This window comes from Bidens hawaiensis, unplaced genomic scaffold (assembly GCF_021521415.1).
Source record: "Bidens hawaiensis isolate Kalapana, Puna unplaced genomic scaffold, B.hawaiensis_p1.1 tig00000296_1, whole genome shotgun sequence".
Lineage (NCBI taxonomy): Eukaryota > Viridiplantae > Streptophyta > Magnoliopsida > Asterales > Asteraceae > Bidens > Bidens hawaiensis.
Window position 1 is genome coordinate 4,469,676 of NW_027491024.1, and position 18,089 is coordinate 4,487,764.

At 38.9% G+C, this 18,089-nt stretch overlaps 1 protein-coding gene across 1 annotated transcript; it reads left to right on the plus strand.

Annotated features, from left to right (window-relative positions):
- The first annotated feature begins 9,829 nt into the window (after nucleotides 1-9,829).
- On the plus strand, nucleotides 9,830-17,593 carry LOC143620357 (uncharacterized). Its single transcript, XM_077092066.1, has 2 exons — nucleotides 9,830-10,699; nucleotides 16,814-17,593. Exons 1-2 carry the CDS (start codon nucleotides 9,830-9,832, stop codon nucleotides 17,591-17,593), a joined length of 1,650 nt encoding a protein of 549 aa, XP_076948181.1.
- Nucleotides 17,594-18,089: the final 496 nt, after the last annotated feature.

The window sequence follows — 18,089 nt, forward strand, 5'->3', positions numbered from 1 at the left end:
ATCCGCCAATTCTTAGGCTTAGCTGGATACTATCGTCGATTTATAGAGAACTTTTCCAGCATCGCCCAACCTTTAACCCTCCTGACTCAAAAGGATCGGAAATATGAATGGAGTGAAGAGCAGGAAACGGCGTTTCAAACGCTAAAACAAAGATTGTGCCAAGCGCCAATCTTAAGTCTCCCCGACGGAGACGATGGATTTGTTGTATATTGTGACGCATCCCGTAAAGGGTTAGGGTGCGTGTTAATGCAAAATAAAAAGGTCATAGCCTATGCGTCTCGACAGTTAAAAGTTCATGAGAAAAACTACACTACTCATGACTTGGAACTGGGAGCAGTCATCTTTGCACTTAAAATCTGGAGACACTATCTCTACGGTACAAAGTGCACCATATTCACTGATCATAAAAGTTTGCAACACATATTCGATCAGAAAGAACTGAATATGAGGCAACGAAGATGGGTCGAGTTGCTGAGTGACTATGACTGTGACATACGATATCACCCCGGCAAGGCTAACGTTGTAGCCGATGCCTTGAGTAGAAAGGATCGAGTCAAGCCACTACGTGTGCGAGCGTTGGGGATGATAGTCCAGTCGAACCTTTCAGATTTAATTCGAGTCGCTCAACGCGAGGCGTTGAAAGAGGGCCAATTGGTTAAAGAAGGACTTTACGGGAATGAGAAGAATTTCGAACAACGTGTGGACGAAATTCTTTATTTCAAAAATCGGATTTGGATCCCGACCCTCCATGACCTTCGTGATTTAATCATGGACGAAGCTCATAAATCGAAATATTCCATACATCCGGGATCAGATAAAATGTACAAGGATGTGAAAGAATTTTACTGGTGGCCAGGTATGAAAAAGGATATAGCCACATACGTCGGCAAGTGTACGACGTGTGCGAGAGTTAAGGCGGAACACCAGAAACCTTCGGGAATGTTGCAACAGCCGGAAATTCCCGAATGGAAGTGGGAGCAGATCACAATGGATTTTGTGACACATCTCCCCAAGACACCCCGAGGTCATGATGCGATTTGGGTAATCGTGGATCGATTAACCAAATCGGCACATTTTATTCCAATTAGGAATACTTTTAACACTGAGAGACTTGCGCAAATTTATATAAATGAAATAGTGTCTCGTCATGGCATCCCCATCTCGATCATCTCCGATAGGGATAGCCATTTCACCTCCAAACTCTGGCAAGCTGTCCAAGAAGCATTGGGAACACGTATTGACCTAAGCACAGCTTACCACCCTCAGACCGATGGTCAGTCTGAGAGGACCATTCAAACTTTGGAGGATTTGCTTCGTGCTTGCGTACTGGACTTTAAGGGAAATTGGGATCAACATCTCCCACTCGTTGAATTTTCCTATAATAACAGTTATCACAGCAGTATAAAGGCAGCACCTTATGAAGCATTGTATGGGCGGAAGTGCCGATCACCACTTTGTTGGTCTGAAGTGGGTGACCCGCAGATCATTAGATCGGATCTGGTCCAGGAGACGACCAGCAAGATTCTTGAAATTAAGAACAACCTAAAAGCCGCGCGGGACCGGCAGAAGAGTTATGCCGATACCCGTCGAAAACCGTTGTCATTTGAGAAGGGTGAAAAAGTATATTTGAAAGTATCACCCTGGAAAGGAGTGGTCAGGTTTGGAAAGGCGGGGAAGTTGGCCCCTAGATACATTGGACCATTCAACATTACTGCAAAGATCGGTCCGGTAGCTTACCGACTAGAACTGCCTGAGGAACTAAGTGCAGTTCATAACGTGTTTCATGTGTCGAATTTGAAAAGATGTCTGGCGGATGAGACATCGGTGTTACCCTTAGAGGGTGTTCAAATAAGTGGTAGGCTCAACTTCGTAGAGGAGCCCATCGAAATAGTAGACGGTAAGATCAAGCAACTTAGACACAATAAGATCTCGTTGGTCAAAGTTAGATGGAATTCGCAACGAGGCCCAGAATTTACTTGGGAACGAAAGGATGAATTTCGGAAGAAATACCCCCACCTATTTCCTCAAAAGGAAGTAGTTGACGCATAAAATTTCGAGGACGAAATTTTTATAACGGGGGGAGAATGTAACGATTCCGGCAAATCCAGGTATACCCTAGCCGGTATATACTATTTACGTGTTATTTAATATTGATTATATGAGTTATAGCACATTGATACGAATATATATGGTTCACAGTATGAATCATACTCAATTATATAGTGAATCGTATTGGAATTACAATTAATCAATGATCGGTTATTGAAACCCGAACGGATCGGGAATTACATTATAGACAATGTATATAATGTTTAGTGATATTTACGAAGTATTAATGCTTCGGGATAAGTAAATTATAGCACAGAAAAAGGATTTCGATTTATTAGTACGTAGGTACGCTAAACGAAACCTTTAACACCAAACCAAGCAAGAGACGATCAATCAAGCCGAAAAAGATGCGTAATTATTAATAATATGATGTTTTAATGTCATGGGTTAAGTTTTTAAAGTTTTTAAGTCGGTTTTATGTAAATTTTATTTTGACCCGAAAAACGACCATTTTAATTTCGTTTCAAGCCGAATTTCGAGTTTAAACGAGAAACGAACTGAACCAGATTATCCACAACGTTATCCGGATTACGGGAATCCGAGTGTGTGGTTAATATTGAAGTGTGGGGGCCCACCCCAACCTCTCACTTGGCCGATCGGCCAAGTTGATAATATCACACAATTTTTTTCTTTTCTTTTTATTACAACCCATTCACTCAAGAACAACTCTCCCATTTTCTCTCAAATCCCTCTCATATCTTTCAAGTTTGCATCCAATTTCATCATATTAACCAAGATATTGGAAGGTATAAGCATGTTATATTGCATAATCTTTGATTTTATTTACTTAGTTTGAGTTATTTTTGCAAGAAACAAAAGGATTCCAAGTGACATATGGGTGAAAACCCGAGATGGAACCAATCCTTGCACGATCAAGGGATGTATACAAGTTATACAAAGGATCTTGATCCAAGTAATTAGTTAAAAGTGTTTAGAATGAATTTTTACGGTCAAAATAGTTGTTTTGATGTTCTAACCGACACTAGGAAAGAAATGGCTTGATTGTTGGTATAGTTTGCTTGGTGTGGTGTTGTTGTGCTTGTAAGTGTTGTATCTAGCGGCTAGCAAAGGCTAGAAACCGAGATCCTTGTGATCTAAAGCTAGAAAACACAAGATAGTTCGGTTTTTGTGTGTTATGAAAAAATGGACAGATTTACGTGTGCTTAGAGTCGGGTCACGAAATTTCACAGAAATGATCTACACATGAAAATATGAGATCTGTGAATTTTTGGTAATTTTTGGATAAAAGATGAATATTTGGTGAATTTAATGCTCGGTTTTGGCCAAAAATAGTGAAAAATAGCAAAACATGATGAAAAATTCCGGAAAATTTAAGATAAGCTTTTTATGACATATAAAAGTCACCCACAAAATTTGAGCTCAGTTGGAAAAGTCTAAGTAGGCTTTTCGGTGAAACGAGTTCTAGGGCTTTCTAGCTCGGTTTTGGGTGAAAATGGCTTGAAAAATAAGTTTTAAATTCTGGAAAAATTCCAGGGAGTTATGAGGATGATAAAGATCATCCCAGAAAAATTTGGGATTTTTCTAAAGTGTTTTGGTATTTTTGATATATTTAGTGTTTTAACAAGATTTAAAAATAGATAAATAAATGTAAATGTAGGAAAATAAATCTGGGAAAATTCCAGAGAGTTATGAGGATGATAAAGATCATCCCAGAAAAATTTGGGATTTTTCTAAAGTGTTTGGTATTTTTGATATATTTAGTGTTTTAACAAGATTTAAAAATAGATAAATAAATGTAAATGTAGGAAAATAAATCTGGGAAAATTCCAGAAAGTTATGAGGATGATAAAGATCATCCCAGAAAAATTTGGGATTTTTCTAAAGTGTTTTGGTATTTTTGATATATTTAGTGTTTTAACAAGATTTAAAAATAGATAAATAAATGTAAATGTAGGAAAATAAATCTGGGAAAATTCCAGAAAGTTATGAGGATGATAAAGATCATCCCAGAAAAACTTGGGATTTTTCTAAAGTGTTTTGGTATTTTTGATATATTTAGTATTTTAATAAGATTTAAAAATAGATAAATAAATATAAATATAAGAAAATAAATCTGGAAAATTTTTACAAAATTCCTTTCTGTCAAATTAAGCTTTGTGCAAAATTTCAAGACCCGAGACTAATCGGGTAATTATTTGTGCTAAAAAGAACATAAAAACAAGTTTTTAAAGCTTAAAAAGTGTAAACCGGCAAAGTTCGCATAAGCGAGCTGACTGGTACATGAAAACTCTAAAAATAGACTATTTCATAAATCTAAGTAAATTAAGTAAAAATAAATCATCCGAAAATAATTCGGATGATTTGGGTAATTTTACCCGATTTTACAGTTTCCGGCACCGAAATACCGGAAACGGGCCCCGCGGCCAAACGGGGTGTCAAACCGAGCTATAATTTCATCATCTTAACTAAATTGACTGTCAAACTCTAAGCAATGTCAATCTGAGTCCTTAGAAGTGTCACGGGGTTAACATTGTCCCCGAATCGAGTACAGTACTGGGTTAACAATGTTCCCAGATGTACCGATTGATATGTAATTAAGTTATGGGAATTATATAGTAACGACTAGATATTATATTACAGATCCAGGCACGTAGCTGTTCCTTATATTACTCACCAACTCACAACAAGGTGAGTTTTCACGAGCCCCTTTTTATGAATTGTTTTAATGATATTTTCCCGGGGCGGAAAACATGTCTTATTTAAAGTATTTAAGTACATACCGATCGTATGGAAATACTTGTACATTTATATATATATGGACTGATGCATAGAATATATAAAATGTTTATAATGTGTTATTGTTCTGGGGTAACATAGTTCCCAGGGGTTACATTGTTCTGGGGTAACATAGTTCCTAGGGTTATTATTGTTCTGGGGTAACATAGTTCCCAGGGGTTATTATTGTTCTGGGGTAACATAGTTCCCAGGGGTTATCGTTGTTCTGGGGTAACATAGTTCCCAGGGGTTATTATTATTCTGGGGTAACATAGTTCCCAGGGGTTATTGTTGTTCTGGGGTAACATAGTTCCCAGGGGTTGTTATTGTTCTGGGGTAACATAGTTCCCAGGGGTTATTATTGTTCTGGGGTAACATAGTTCCCAGAAAGTTATTGGAAATGTTCTGGGGTAACATAGTTCCCAGCATGATTATATTGTTAATAAATGATTATTAAAATGATTTGTCAGTGTTTATTTAAATTAGTGAAACTCACCAACTATTCGTAGTTGACCCGTTTTCTTTACATGTTTTCTAGGTATGCCCAAGTTGGAATGATTGATATGTGCTTAACTATCTGTGCTACCTGTTGGAAGCTTGCTGCTCTATGTTTTGTAATGAATTTATTAATGTTTTATTGGTAATATATGTGTGTAACACCTAGACAGTAACGCAACTCGCAACAATGTAATATGTTATAAATTAATGTAGTGGTATTTTCTTTATAAGCAATGCTGTTGATATCAGATGTGTCTGTTGCATCCCGTGTACGTTTCCGCTGCGGTTACGGGGTGTTACATCACCATCAACCATCATCATTAACCATAATCATCATCATTAAGAAGGAAGATTCATCCACATTTGGTTAGATTGTTCTAGTTTAATCATGTGTTTGTTATTATCATCCATCATAATGTTCATAACTATGCTCATTATGAGCTAAACTCCATTCACAATCTAAAATCTATGAAGAAGCTTTGTTTTACTTGATGATTATATAAAACATGTGGTGTAGTCTAGTAAAGTACATGGTTATTTTGCAATTATATTTTGATGAGAAATGTTTCGCCATCTTAAATCAACAATTCAAAGTTGGTGATTGTCAATTCTAATGGCAATCGTTCATGATCAATTCATATTCTTGAAAAATAGAAATACTTTGATAAATTATCGAAACATGGATCCTTATATTGTACTTAGAAATGAGGAGATATAAGTTATGATCTATTTCTCTAAGTCTTGGTAATCCGAAAATGGAATTGCTTAGGATATCATGCTAGTTAAAGAAGTCATATGTTAATTGAATGTGTAATTATAACCTACTTTAATCAACCAAGGGGAGGTTATGTGATGAATTATAACCACCCGAAGTTGTTGAATTGGTATTTGAGAAATCAAAGTCAATCCTAATCTTTCTTCTTTACGAAACTACTTGCCAACTTAAATTGACATTCTTGAGGTAGCATGACATTAGGAAAGGGTGGATTTTAAAATGCGCATGTTACTCCTTTTATGTCAAAGAGGCTCACTTAAGGCTTAAGGAGCCATCTATCATATATTATTACGGCAAGTTTACCACATGTTTACATATTAATTATCAATGCTAAAATGGAGTGGATTCTTGATCTTAGATGGTAACCTTCCTATAAATGAACTACTTGTTTAGAATCTCTCATCTTGGTCACCTATATATTATATATAAGTATTTATATTCTATAAAAATTTCTATAAAAATTAACCCCAAAATGATTAAAACCTCCGATTAAAGCAAAACAACGATTTATTATTAGAAACATTTGTGTCCACGGATCGATACTTGGTTCTTACCAATACTATTCTACATATACGATATGTACACTTGCCTATTTTGTGTGTGTTTAGTCTTTGTAGAAATCACTTTTATAAATTTAAAACACGATCTTGTGCAAAAGCAAAGCATACCATCCTTTTTATTTCACCACACGCACAGACCACATCAAGTTTTTGGCGCCGCTGCCGGGGACACGGTACGTTTCTAAGAACGATCCAAGTTTTAATTTAATCATTGTCTATAGTTGTACAAATATTTTCATTTTACTTTATTTTTTTACTAACTATTAAACTATATAATTTTACGGTTAGCCTAATATTTAATCTTTACCTAACCTTTACTTTAGCTTAATTAACTTAGACTTTAGTTTAGTATTTAAATAGCTTAGCCTAACTCGTAGTTTAACATTAGAGTCCTTTAGTTTAACTTTAACTAACTTTTACTTTAGTTTTAATTTTGATTTAATCCCATGTATGTCCTCTACTTTTGAGCCCGAGCTTGTTTCTCCATTTTCTGAACTAGAACGACTCTTTCTTCGACGAGCACGTAAACGGATTGCAGAAACCGCCGAAGCAATCAAAGACGAATCATTAGACGCCACCACATCAGGAGAAAATCAAATCGAAGAAATGATGGCGGCCCATAACAATGAGCCGAATATGAGCCAGTATGCCAAGCCAACTCTCGAAAATTTCGATAACAAATCACTGAATATTTCTCGAGTGGCTCCACCCGAAATCACCGAAAATTTCGAAATCAAATAAAGCACCATACATATGGTGGAAAATTCAGTTCAATTTCATGGTTTCCTCGACGAAGACCCTATTTCTCATATATCTCGATTCTTACGAATCTGCGGAACCTTTAAAATACAAAAATGTTCAGAAGATCAAATCAAGTTTAAACTCTTTCCTTTCTCTCTAAGGGGTCAAGCCCTGGAATGGATAGAATCCCTTTACTCTGGTTCCATCACCACTTGGGACCAGATGCTTGAACAGTTTCTCCTCAAATATTATTCGCCTGACAAAACTGCCAAATACCGAGCCAGCATTACCGGATTCCGGACCGATGATGATGAGTCGTTACACGTAGAATGGGAGAGATACAAAATTCTTATGAGAAGATGTCCACACCATGGACTGAGCGTATGGTTACAAGTACAAACTTTCTTTGACGCACAATTAAGTCAAAACAAACAGGCCGTCGACCAAATCGCTGGTGGAGACCTGGGATCCAAATTACCTAACGAAGCATTTGAAGTCCTGGAGAAAGCTGCAAAGAAGAGTTTCGCTTACAACCCACCAAGATCTACACCAACCCATAAAGGAATACACCACGTTGATTCCAACACGCTTGTCACAGCACAGCTTGAAGCTCTTTCTAAAAAATTCGAACAACTTCAAGCTGAGCTATTAAAAACCAGACTCACCTGTGACACTTGTGGAGGAAGTCATAAGACGAATGACTGTAAACAAGTCATCATGGATATGGAAGAAGTCGATTTCATCGCTCGATAGAACAACGCTTTCAGCAATAACTACAATCCAGGATGGAGAAACCACCCGAGTTTCAGTTGGAAGGACGGAGGTAACACTCAACCCCTACCCAGATTCGAGAAAAGACCGATGAATCAATCCTTCCAACCTAAACCTCAATTTCAAGATCAAAGTTCTAGTAGCCATCAAAACCCGAGCTACTCAAAGATCGAAGAGATTTAATCTAACTCATGACCAAAACAAATGAAGCAGAAAAGAAGGCCGACTCAAGAGCTGTTGATATCAGCGGAGTATTATTAAAACACGAAGCCGACCTCAAAAGTCAACAAGCATCATTACAGAATCAGAAACTCAAATTGGACAAATTGCCCTACAATTATCCGAAAGATCACCCGACACTTTTCCAAGTAACAAAATCACCAACCCGAATGCGACACCTAACGCTGTTACACTCAGAAGCGGTACAACCACCGTTGCCTCACCAACTTCAGAAGCAGTTACGGAAAAGGAGTCTCCTGATGAAACGCAGGAAAAACTGACCCCAACAGGCACCGTACAACCCAAGGAGCCAGTCCGAACTTATGTTCCACCTATATCATACCCAGGAAGACTGAAGCAGGAACGATTGGAAGCACAGTACGGGAAGTTTTTAGAACTCTTCAAACAACTCCATATCAACATTCCTTTTGTCGAAGCCATCGCTCAAATGCCAAAATATGCCAAGTTTCTCAAAGAAGTACTGACAAACAAAAGGAAGCTAGAGGAACTCTCGCATGTCACTCTGAGTGAAAAATGTTCAGCAGTCCTCCAAAGCAAGCTGCCAACAAAAATGACCGATCTAGGGAGTTTTACTAGCCCTTGTCTTATAGGAAATTTGTCTGTTAGAAATGTCCTGGCTGACCTAGGAGCTAGTATTAATTTAATTCCTTATGCGGTTTTTGCAAAACTAGGGATAGGAGAACCAAAGCCCACCCGCATGAGCATTCAATTAGCTGACCGATCTGTTAAATATCCTCGGGGCATTGTTGAAAACATGCTTGTCAAACTTGACAAGTTTGTTTTCCCTGTAGATTTTGTAATTCTAGACATGGAGGAAGACAAAAGTGTACCTCTAATTTTAGGAAGACCCTTTTTAGCCAACGCGAAGGCTATTATCGACGTTTGCACCGGCAAACTCACTCTAAGGGTCAATGACGAGGCAATCGCTTTTGACATAGGAAAATCTATGCAATATCCGCAACATCAAGATGATACATTATACTGTGTTGACATCATAGATTCCATCGTAGGTTGCTATATGCGAGATTCCTCCATTAATAAACTGCTAGAAACACAAGTCATAGACAAAACACTCAACATACCCATTTTAGAAAACGAAAATATCAACGATGACTATCAGGAAGCACCAGAAGTAGTATATGAAATCACCAAATGTAATGAATAATCAAAACCATCAATCGAAGAACCACCAGCCTTAGAGTTAAAAGAACTACCAAGCCATCTCGAATACGCGTTTCTAGAAGAAGACTCTCAACTCCCAGTAATTAATTTATTTCACCTTTCTAAAGAAGAGAAAGACGAACTTCTTAAGGTTCTTAAGAGCCATAAGAAGGCTATCGCACGGAAGATCATGGATATCAAGGGCGTCAGTCCCTCCTTTTGTACTCACAAAATTCTCATGGAGGAAGAATACAAATCCGTGGTCCAACATCAAAGACGTCTCAATCCCAACATGCAAGATGTGGTGAAAAAAGAAGTAATCAAGCTCCTTGATGCTGGATTAATTTACCCAATCTCAGATTCACCTTGGGTTAGTCCTGTTCAAGTAGTACCCAAGAAGGGAGGAATGACAGTCGTAATGAACGAAAAGGATGAGCTAATACCGATGAGAACCATCACAGGCTGGCGAGTTTGCATTGACTACCGGAAACTTAATGACGCCAAAAGAAAAGATCACTTTTCACTTCCTTTCATCGATCAAATGCTTGAACGATTATCTGGAAAAATGTTCTATTGTTTTCTTGACGGATTTTTCGGATATTTCCAAATTCCCATTGCTCCAGAAGATCAGGAGAAAATCACTTTTACATGTCCATACGGAACCTTCGCCTACCGAAGAATGCCATTTGGATTATGTAATGCTCCAGCCACCTTCCAGCGATGCATGGTGGCCATCTTTCACGAAATGATCGAACACTCTATGGAAGTATTCGTGGATGACTTCTCAGTCTTTGGAGACTCTTTCAATCACTGTTTAAAAAACCTCGATAAAATGTTAGCCAGGTGTGAGGAAGTAAATCTAGTGCTCAACTGGGAGAAATGCCACTTTATGGTTAAAGAAGGCATCGTTCTCGGCTACAAGATTTCTCAAAATGGATTAGAGGTCGATAAAGCAAAAATAGAAACTATCTCTAAACTTCCGCACCCAACCTCAGTAAAAGCTATTAGAAGTTTTCTAGGTCACGCAGTTATCTACCGTTGCTTCATAAAAGATTTTTCCAAAATTGCTAGGCCTATGACCAAACTTCTGGAGAAAGACGCACCCTATGTCTTCTCTGAAGAATGTATTGAATCATTCAACATCTTAAAAGATAAACTTGTCAACGCAGCAATCATGACTACACTCGATTGGACCCTTCCATTCGAAATCATGTGCGATACAAGTGACTTTGCAGTTGGAGCCGTACTCGGACAACGCAAAGAAAAACAATTTCACCCAATTTACTATGCCAGTAAAACTCTTAATGATGCACAAGAAAACTACACCACAACAAAAAAAGAGTTATTAGCAGTAGTTTTTGCCTTTGAAAAATTTAGATCATACCTCGTTCTTTCCAAAACCATAGTTTACAACGACCATGCCGCAATACGTTACCTCTTCAATAAGCAAGATGCCAAACCCAGACTTATCCGATGGATCCTACTACTCCAAGAATTCGACATAGAAGTTAAAGACAAAAAAGGAGCAGAGAATGTCACTGCAGACCACCTCTCACGTTTAGAATGCCTGCTTCAGAATAACTTCACAAGAAAATTATCAATGATAATTTTCCACATGAAATTCTAATGCGCATCTAAGCAGTCATAGAGGAGAAAGACGAAAGTCCTTGGTATGTTGACTTCGCAAACTACCTAGCTTGTAGAATCCTAAGAAAAGGACTTACTCAACAACAACGAAAGAAATTCTCTCCGACCTTAAGTTCTACTTCTGGGAAGACCCATACTTGTTTAGGATAGGTGCCGATCAGGTTGTTCATAGGTGTGTAGCAGGAAAAGAAGCCTTAGATATTCTTAAACACTGCCATGAATGACCAACTGGTGGACACCACGGTACCGCCACTACGGTCAGAAAAGTATTTGATGCAGGATTCTTCTGGCCTACCATATACAAAGATACACATACTTTTATCCAAGCATGCGATGTTTGTCAAGGAGCCGGGAACATCTCAGCCAAAAATGAGATCGCTCAGAAAGGCATTCAAATTTGTGAAGTCTTTGATGTATGAGGAATAGATTTCATGGGCTCATTTCCTAACTTGTTCGGAAATAAATACATCCTTGTAGCAGTCGACTACGTATTTAAATGGGTAGAAGCACAAGCTCTTCCCACTAACGATGCTCGAGTAGTTGTACGATTTCTGAAAAGGTTATTTTCACGTTTCGGCACTCCAAAAGCCCTAATTAGTGACAGAGGTACTCACTTCTGTAATGCTTTAATGGATAAAGTCTTAGCACGATATGGAGTTCACTACCGACTGGCAACACCATATCACCCTCAGACTAGTGGGCAGGTAGAGGTCTCGAATCGAGGAATCAAAAGGATCTTAGAAAGAACCATAGGATGAATCGCAAAAATTGGGCAGATAAGTTAGATGACGTTTTGTGGGCTCTTAAGACAGCCTATAAAAACCCCATAGGAACGACACCCTTCAAACTTGTTTACGGGAAAACATGTCATCTACCAGTAGAATTAAAACACAAAGCCTACTGGGCTCTCAGAGCAGTGAACTTTGATCTAACGTTCGCTGGAATAAACCGGGAAGATCAAATTCACGAGCTCGAAGAACTAAGAACATTAGCCTATGAAAATTCCTGGTCTTACAAAGAAAACATAAAATTTCAAGTTGGCGATCGTGTACTGTTATACGAAACACGTTTACGTCTTTTCCCAGGAAAATTGAAATCGTGATGGACAGGCCCATACATAGTTGAATCAGTCTTTGACTATGGGACAATCGAAATCTCAAATTCAAAAGGTCAAAAGTTCAAAGTAAATGGGCATCGATTAAAATCATATAGCGATGGACCATTTGAAGAAATTTTGGAGGTAGTAACCCTCCAACTCCCTAAATAGGAAAATAAGGAAACAAGGTCTGGCCAAGACCTTCACAAACTAGGCCTTGTAAATACTTGTAAAAAAATAAATAAATATTAAAACCAAAAACACGGGGGCGTGCTTAAGAAAGCACGGTGCCGTGTCAAAAATTGCGGGCCGGAATCTTCGCTGCAAAAATCTCAGTCAGACTAGTTTGTAACAGAATTGTCAGAAAAAAAAAAACACGGGCCGTGTTTCCAAAAACACGGGGCCGTGCTTTGGTATCTGGTTGGCTATAAATGTAAGGCCCCGAACCCGGTAGCCTTACTTTAGCGTCGTATTTACTCATAAACACAGTTCTTACAAATCAGAGTTCATTAAAACTTTCGCGGAATATAAAAACTTTCATGAAACGTTACAGCAATCCAATACTTGCCTTAATTAAACATTCTTGTCTATCAAAATAAACGTCAATTACATTAAAACATCTTGAGTCTTCAGATGCCAGTCTCCTATTCGCCCACCATGTGCCCGCTCAAGCTAGCTGTCTCATTCTACTCACCTGCGTGCATACTAAAAGTCAGCTACGCTGAGTGAGTTCTAGTTAATCATACACTATGCAATACACATAAACTTATATTCTTTCATTCATACTTTCATACTTTCATACTTTCTTTTGTATTAACTTACTTTCATATCTTACGTTATAAAGAGCATTACGCCCTACATTCCTCGAGTATTATTAGGGCTCGGTACCCTCCTTCCTCGAGTATTATTTGGGCTCGGTACCCTCCTTCCTCGAGTATTATTAGGGCTCGGTACCCTCTTTCCTCGAGTATTATTAGGGCTCGGTTCCCTCTTTCCTCGAATATTAGTAGGGTTCGGTTCCCTAGTTCTCGAATATTAGTAGGGTTCGATTCCCTCTTCGTTACCGTACATCCATCCTTTCCTGCTTTTATTAACTTTATCACATTCATACACATAAGCATACATATCATACTTACCTTATACTTAGCGTTACAACCTGACAATACGTGCAATATCCGAAGATCGTTCACGTACCGTCAAGCCATCATTCATACATTTAACATTATTCACATAAGGCAGACACTTATCTCTTAGGATAAGCGTATTAACAAACATATTGAGTATGCACACACCCCCGAAAACATGACACATAATTGGGGCTAGAAACTCACCTGAACTCTGCTTCTTCCTCCGATAGTTGTAAATCCCTTCTTTAACTGAGCTCGGCTGACTGTATAAGTTACACGTATCAATACTCGCCTGATTTAATCTGGTGGCCTAGTATTAGCTTACTTTTACTTATCGTTTTTAATTTATTTTCTAATCGAACTTGACTTTAGGCGAACTTAGCTTTAGGCGAAGTTAAACCTTAGGCAAACTTAGCTTTAGGCGAAGTTAAACCTTAGGCGAACTTAGCTTTAGGCGAAGTTAAACCTTAGGCAAACTTAGCTTTGCAGGCGAAGTTGTCATCAGGCGAACTTAGCTTTGCAGGCGAAGTTGTCATCAGGCGAACTTAGCTTTGCAGGCGATGTTCATCAGGCGAAATTAGCTTGCAGGCGAAGTTGTCCAGCTGCAGGTACTGTTCGTCCTTAAATCCCTTAATCATCTTCGTTTCTTAACTAAATAACTCGATTTAGGTATCCACGGAATCGTCTGACCAGCGCCTTCAAACCCCAACACTCAAATCGACCTAACATCGATGTTTAAAGGGTGCGATTTAGGCAAATAGGTTACGGGTTCTTTTATCAATCGATTAAACCATCAAATCATATCCATTTTCAGTAAGTTTAGCTTTGTTGGATTCGTTTTTACCATACAAACACAGATCTATTATTTCTATACTAATCCAAACCTAAACGAACAAGTTCTCGATATAAACGTACCGTAAATGAGTCAAACTACGAACACGAGCTGGTCTTGTTGCTTTGGTTCGTCACGACGATCTAGCACCAACGAGCTCGGGTCCTCGCCTTTGGATCTTGGTTCGGGTTGTGTGTGTTTTGGAGTGTGTAGAGATTAGGATGGATAAATGGATGGAATGGAAAGGATTGGGGTTTAAGGGGGTATTTATACTCCCTTAAGCCCATGGACCGAAGGCCCATATTTCCTTTTGGTCCATATCTAATCCCATCTAATTATCCTACTAAGTCTTCATATTTTGCTATTATTATTATCGTTCCACTAACTCGTTTATTTCACCCGACAAAATAATATAATAAATATTACTTTAGAAATTTCGGGATGTTACAATAAAAGACACCTCTTGCCATTGCATTCCTTGCACCAACCAAAACCAAAACAATCCTCTCTGAAAATTCAACATGCCTAGTGAAATGAATGAAGCAATTCCCGTTCCTCGACAACCGAGAAACGATGCCCAACATGTTTCCAAAACTGAGCTCCTCTTGAAACTTCAAGAGCTCCTTAAGGAACTCACCGTAATGAATCTCTTTGCTGAGATGCGCCTCGTTCAACTCACTGAATCAGTGGAAAACATTCGGAGGAGGAGAACCTTTCGAAACATCAATGAACAACTCCAGTTTCAAGTTTTCGGTTTCACGTACTTTCCACCACCAGGACCATTCGGAGCAGGAGAACCTTTCGGGGAAATCTAGGAAACTTAATTTTATGTTCTTATGTGTAAACAAGTGCATTACGCGCATTGTGCTAGGAATTTCGGGCTTAACCCGACTTTTTTTTCATATTTTTAGGGAAACCGGGCTTATCCCGTAATTGTCTTAGGACCTTTTAATTTTAATGAAAAGTAATTTTTAGGATGATCAAACTTCTAAAATAACATACTAAACATCATTCTAAGAATTTCTGCTCTCGCATTTCGCTGAAAAATATATGAAAAACACCAGTGACTAAAAGCACGGGCCGTGCTTCCAAAAGCACGAGGCCGTGGTTACCCTAGAATCTTCAGGATGATACGCGCTGACTCCGTACAATTCTCTGACTCGGAAACATTTATACCCCTAACAGCACGGGTCTGTGCTTCCAAAAGCACGGGGTCGTGTTCGACTTTCCAGTCTTTATATAATGCATGCATAAACTCACTATTCCATTCATACCAAACACAACATTACTGAAATGGAAAGCAAGAAGGTTGAATGGAGGCCAGTGAGGAAGGGCAAGCAACATGAATCTTCCTCAAATCTTGAGGAGGAGGTCATGAGGCTACAATGCATCATGAGGGACCGAGTTGAAAGCAACATTCAAACCGAAGCTCGCGTAATCGAGCTAATCAACAAAGTCTAACTAATTAGGTTCGAAAACTTCCATGTTGTGGATGGCCACCACAAAGATGTGGCTTCCAAGCTCAACTTTCTCAACCAGGAAATGGTAAAGCTTGACAAAAAGCTTTCCGAGCTCTTGAAAGCCAAACAAGCACCACCACACATTCAAGACTTGTTCGGGAATGGTGGTCGTTGAGGTCCCGACTTTGTTTCACGTTGAAGTTGCTCCCGCTAGTGTTATGTGTTAGGATCTAAGATTGTTGTTGTACTTTTCATTTCTACTATGTTTAATTATGTATTTAAATGAAATTTAGGACTTTTAATTACTATCTTAAACTAACCAGCAAAGAAAATCAGTTAAAAACGAACCAGCTTGACAAATAAACAAAATCAAAGAAAAACTGTCTGCATCATGCAGCACGGTACCGTGCTTCCAAAAGCACAGCGCCGTGCTTTTATCCCCATAATAGTTACGAGTTTCTAATTATTAAAATAACTTTTCTCAATCATTAACCCTAACACCCACTTTGTTTCTGAACAATAAACCGCCGACTAATCCCTATTTCACTAATTTCTTCATCAAATCTTCAATTTTGAACCAAAGGTATGTTAATTTAACGATTATATTGTTCAAATTCATCATTCTAGGTTTAGTTTAACCCTAAAATCTCTCAAATTGACCAAATCGGGTCTAAACACGAAAATGATATGGGTTATTCTATTAGTTTAGGATGAATAGATTGTTGAATAATTGATTGTTAAGGTTTAATTGAAAGGAACCATTCGGGTTTGGATCTTGAGATGAATATCCAACAAACTAATAAACAAAATTGTTACAACCGGTTAGAAACGAAGGTTCGAATCTGAACAGAGTAGAAATTAGTATTAAAAACATGAGTCGTGCCTTAAAAACATGAATCGTGGTCACCTTTTAGTCAACCAAAAGTCAAAATCAAAAGGAACTGAACAAAAGCAGCAGCACGGTACCGTGCTTTTGAAAGCACGCCGCCGTGCTTTGCTTTCTATTCCAGCATAATGAAAATTTTTATTGAATTTTGACTAATTTGGATACAAATTGCAGATGGCTGAGTATGATGATGATATTCATGCATTTTTAGTATTCCCCGGGCGTGATACGAGAGACAGAAGGGCTCAGGAAAGATTAACTTATCTTAATCGAAGACATCCAGAAGCCAACTTCTATTCATGCAAAGACACTTTGAAACACGTCAACCAATGGAACCGTTACAAGAACATTGTGAGAGGACCATGGAAACGGGTTCTGGGTCAAAGGGGAGAGGCTATAACTGAACTTACAAAAGAATTTTTAGTTTCTTTCCAAATAAAGACCAAGAAACCGGACATGTGGGATGAGGACGCCATTGAATTTAGATGTGGGGGTGAATGGCGTACAACTTCTTTCACCCAACTCGGGATCAATCTGGGCATCTACACGGAAGAGGAAACGAATCAGGAAATTTCGTTCAAGGCAGGGATAACATTTGCAGACGAAAACGGGGATGATATTGATGAAGCAGGTAACACCCGTTTAGAGGCATGGGAACAACTGAGCTACGGAACTGATAACTATAATGCAAGCGTTTCTAAGAGCACTGCATTACGATACCCGCTCATGAGATACATTCACCGCCTGCTCAGTCACAGTGTCACTGCTAGAGGTCAAAGAGAGGGGGTTGTTAATTTAAAGGATCTTTGGGCACTTTTTTGCATGAAGAATGACGTCCCGTTCAACATCACGTATTTATTCTGCAAGCTGTTTACGACAAATGCAAATGCCAGAGGAAACACACCGATCTTTGGCGGGCCTGGATCTACAACCTCTATGAAGCTTATGATGTAGACAGGGAAGGTACCAGGAGCCCAGATTCGATTGCTCTAACCATTGATTATTGTATTAGCATGCAGATGGTTCAGCGAATCGGTCAGAACCCGGATTTTTGGAGGTTCTGTGATAAGTTTAACTAGATTTGGGACCCCGAAGACCCTGCAGAGATGATGCTCCAGGACATGCACTAGAGAAGAGGATCACCACCTATACAGTACCGCCGCCGCACCTACCATCAGAGAGGAGACCCATCTTTATCAGGGGCCGGCCCAGTTCATCACATGATAGCTGATATTCTTTTGAAGGCGTATATAGCCTAATTGATCAGTTCTTAGCCAATACCACCGCCTCATTTGATTGGATCACAAAACAGATGGCTGCCTTCGATGCACAAAGGGCAACCGAATATGCAGATACGAGGCGAGAGATCGACCGGTTAGTCTATCGCATGGACAGGCAGTGGGAACCATTTGACCCGGACACGGGTAACTGATGAGCCGCGGCACTGGTA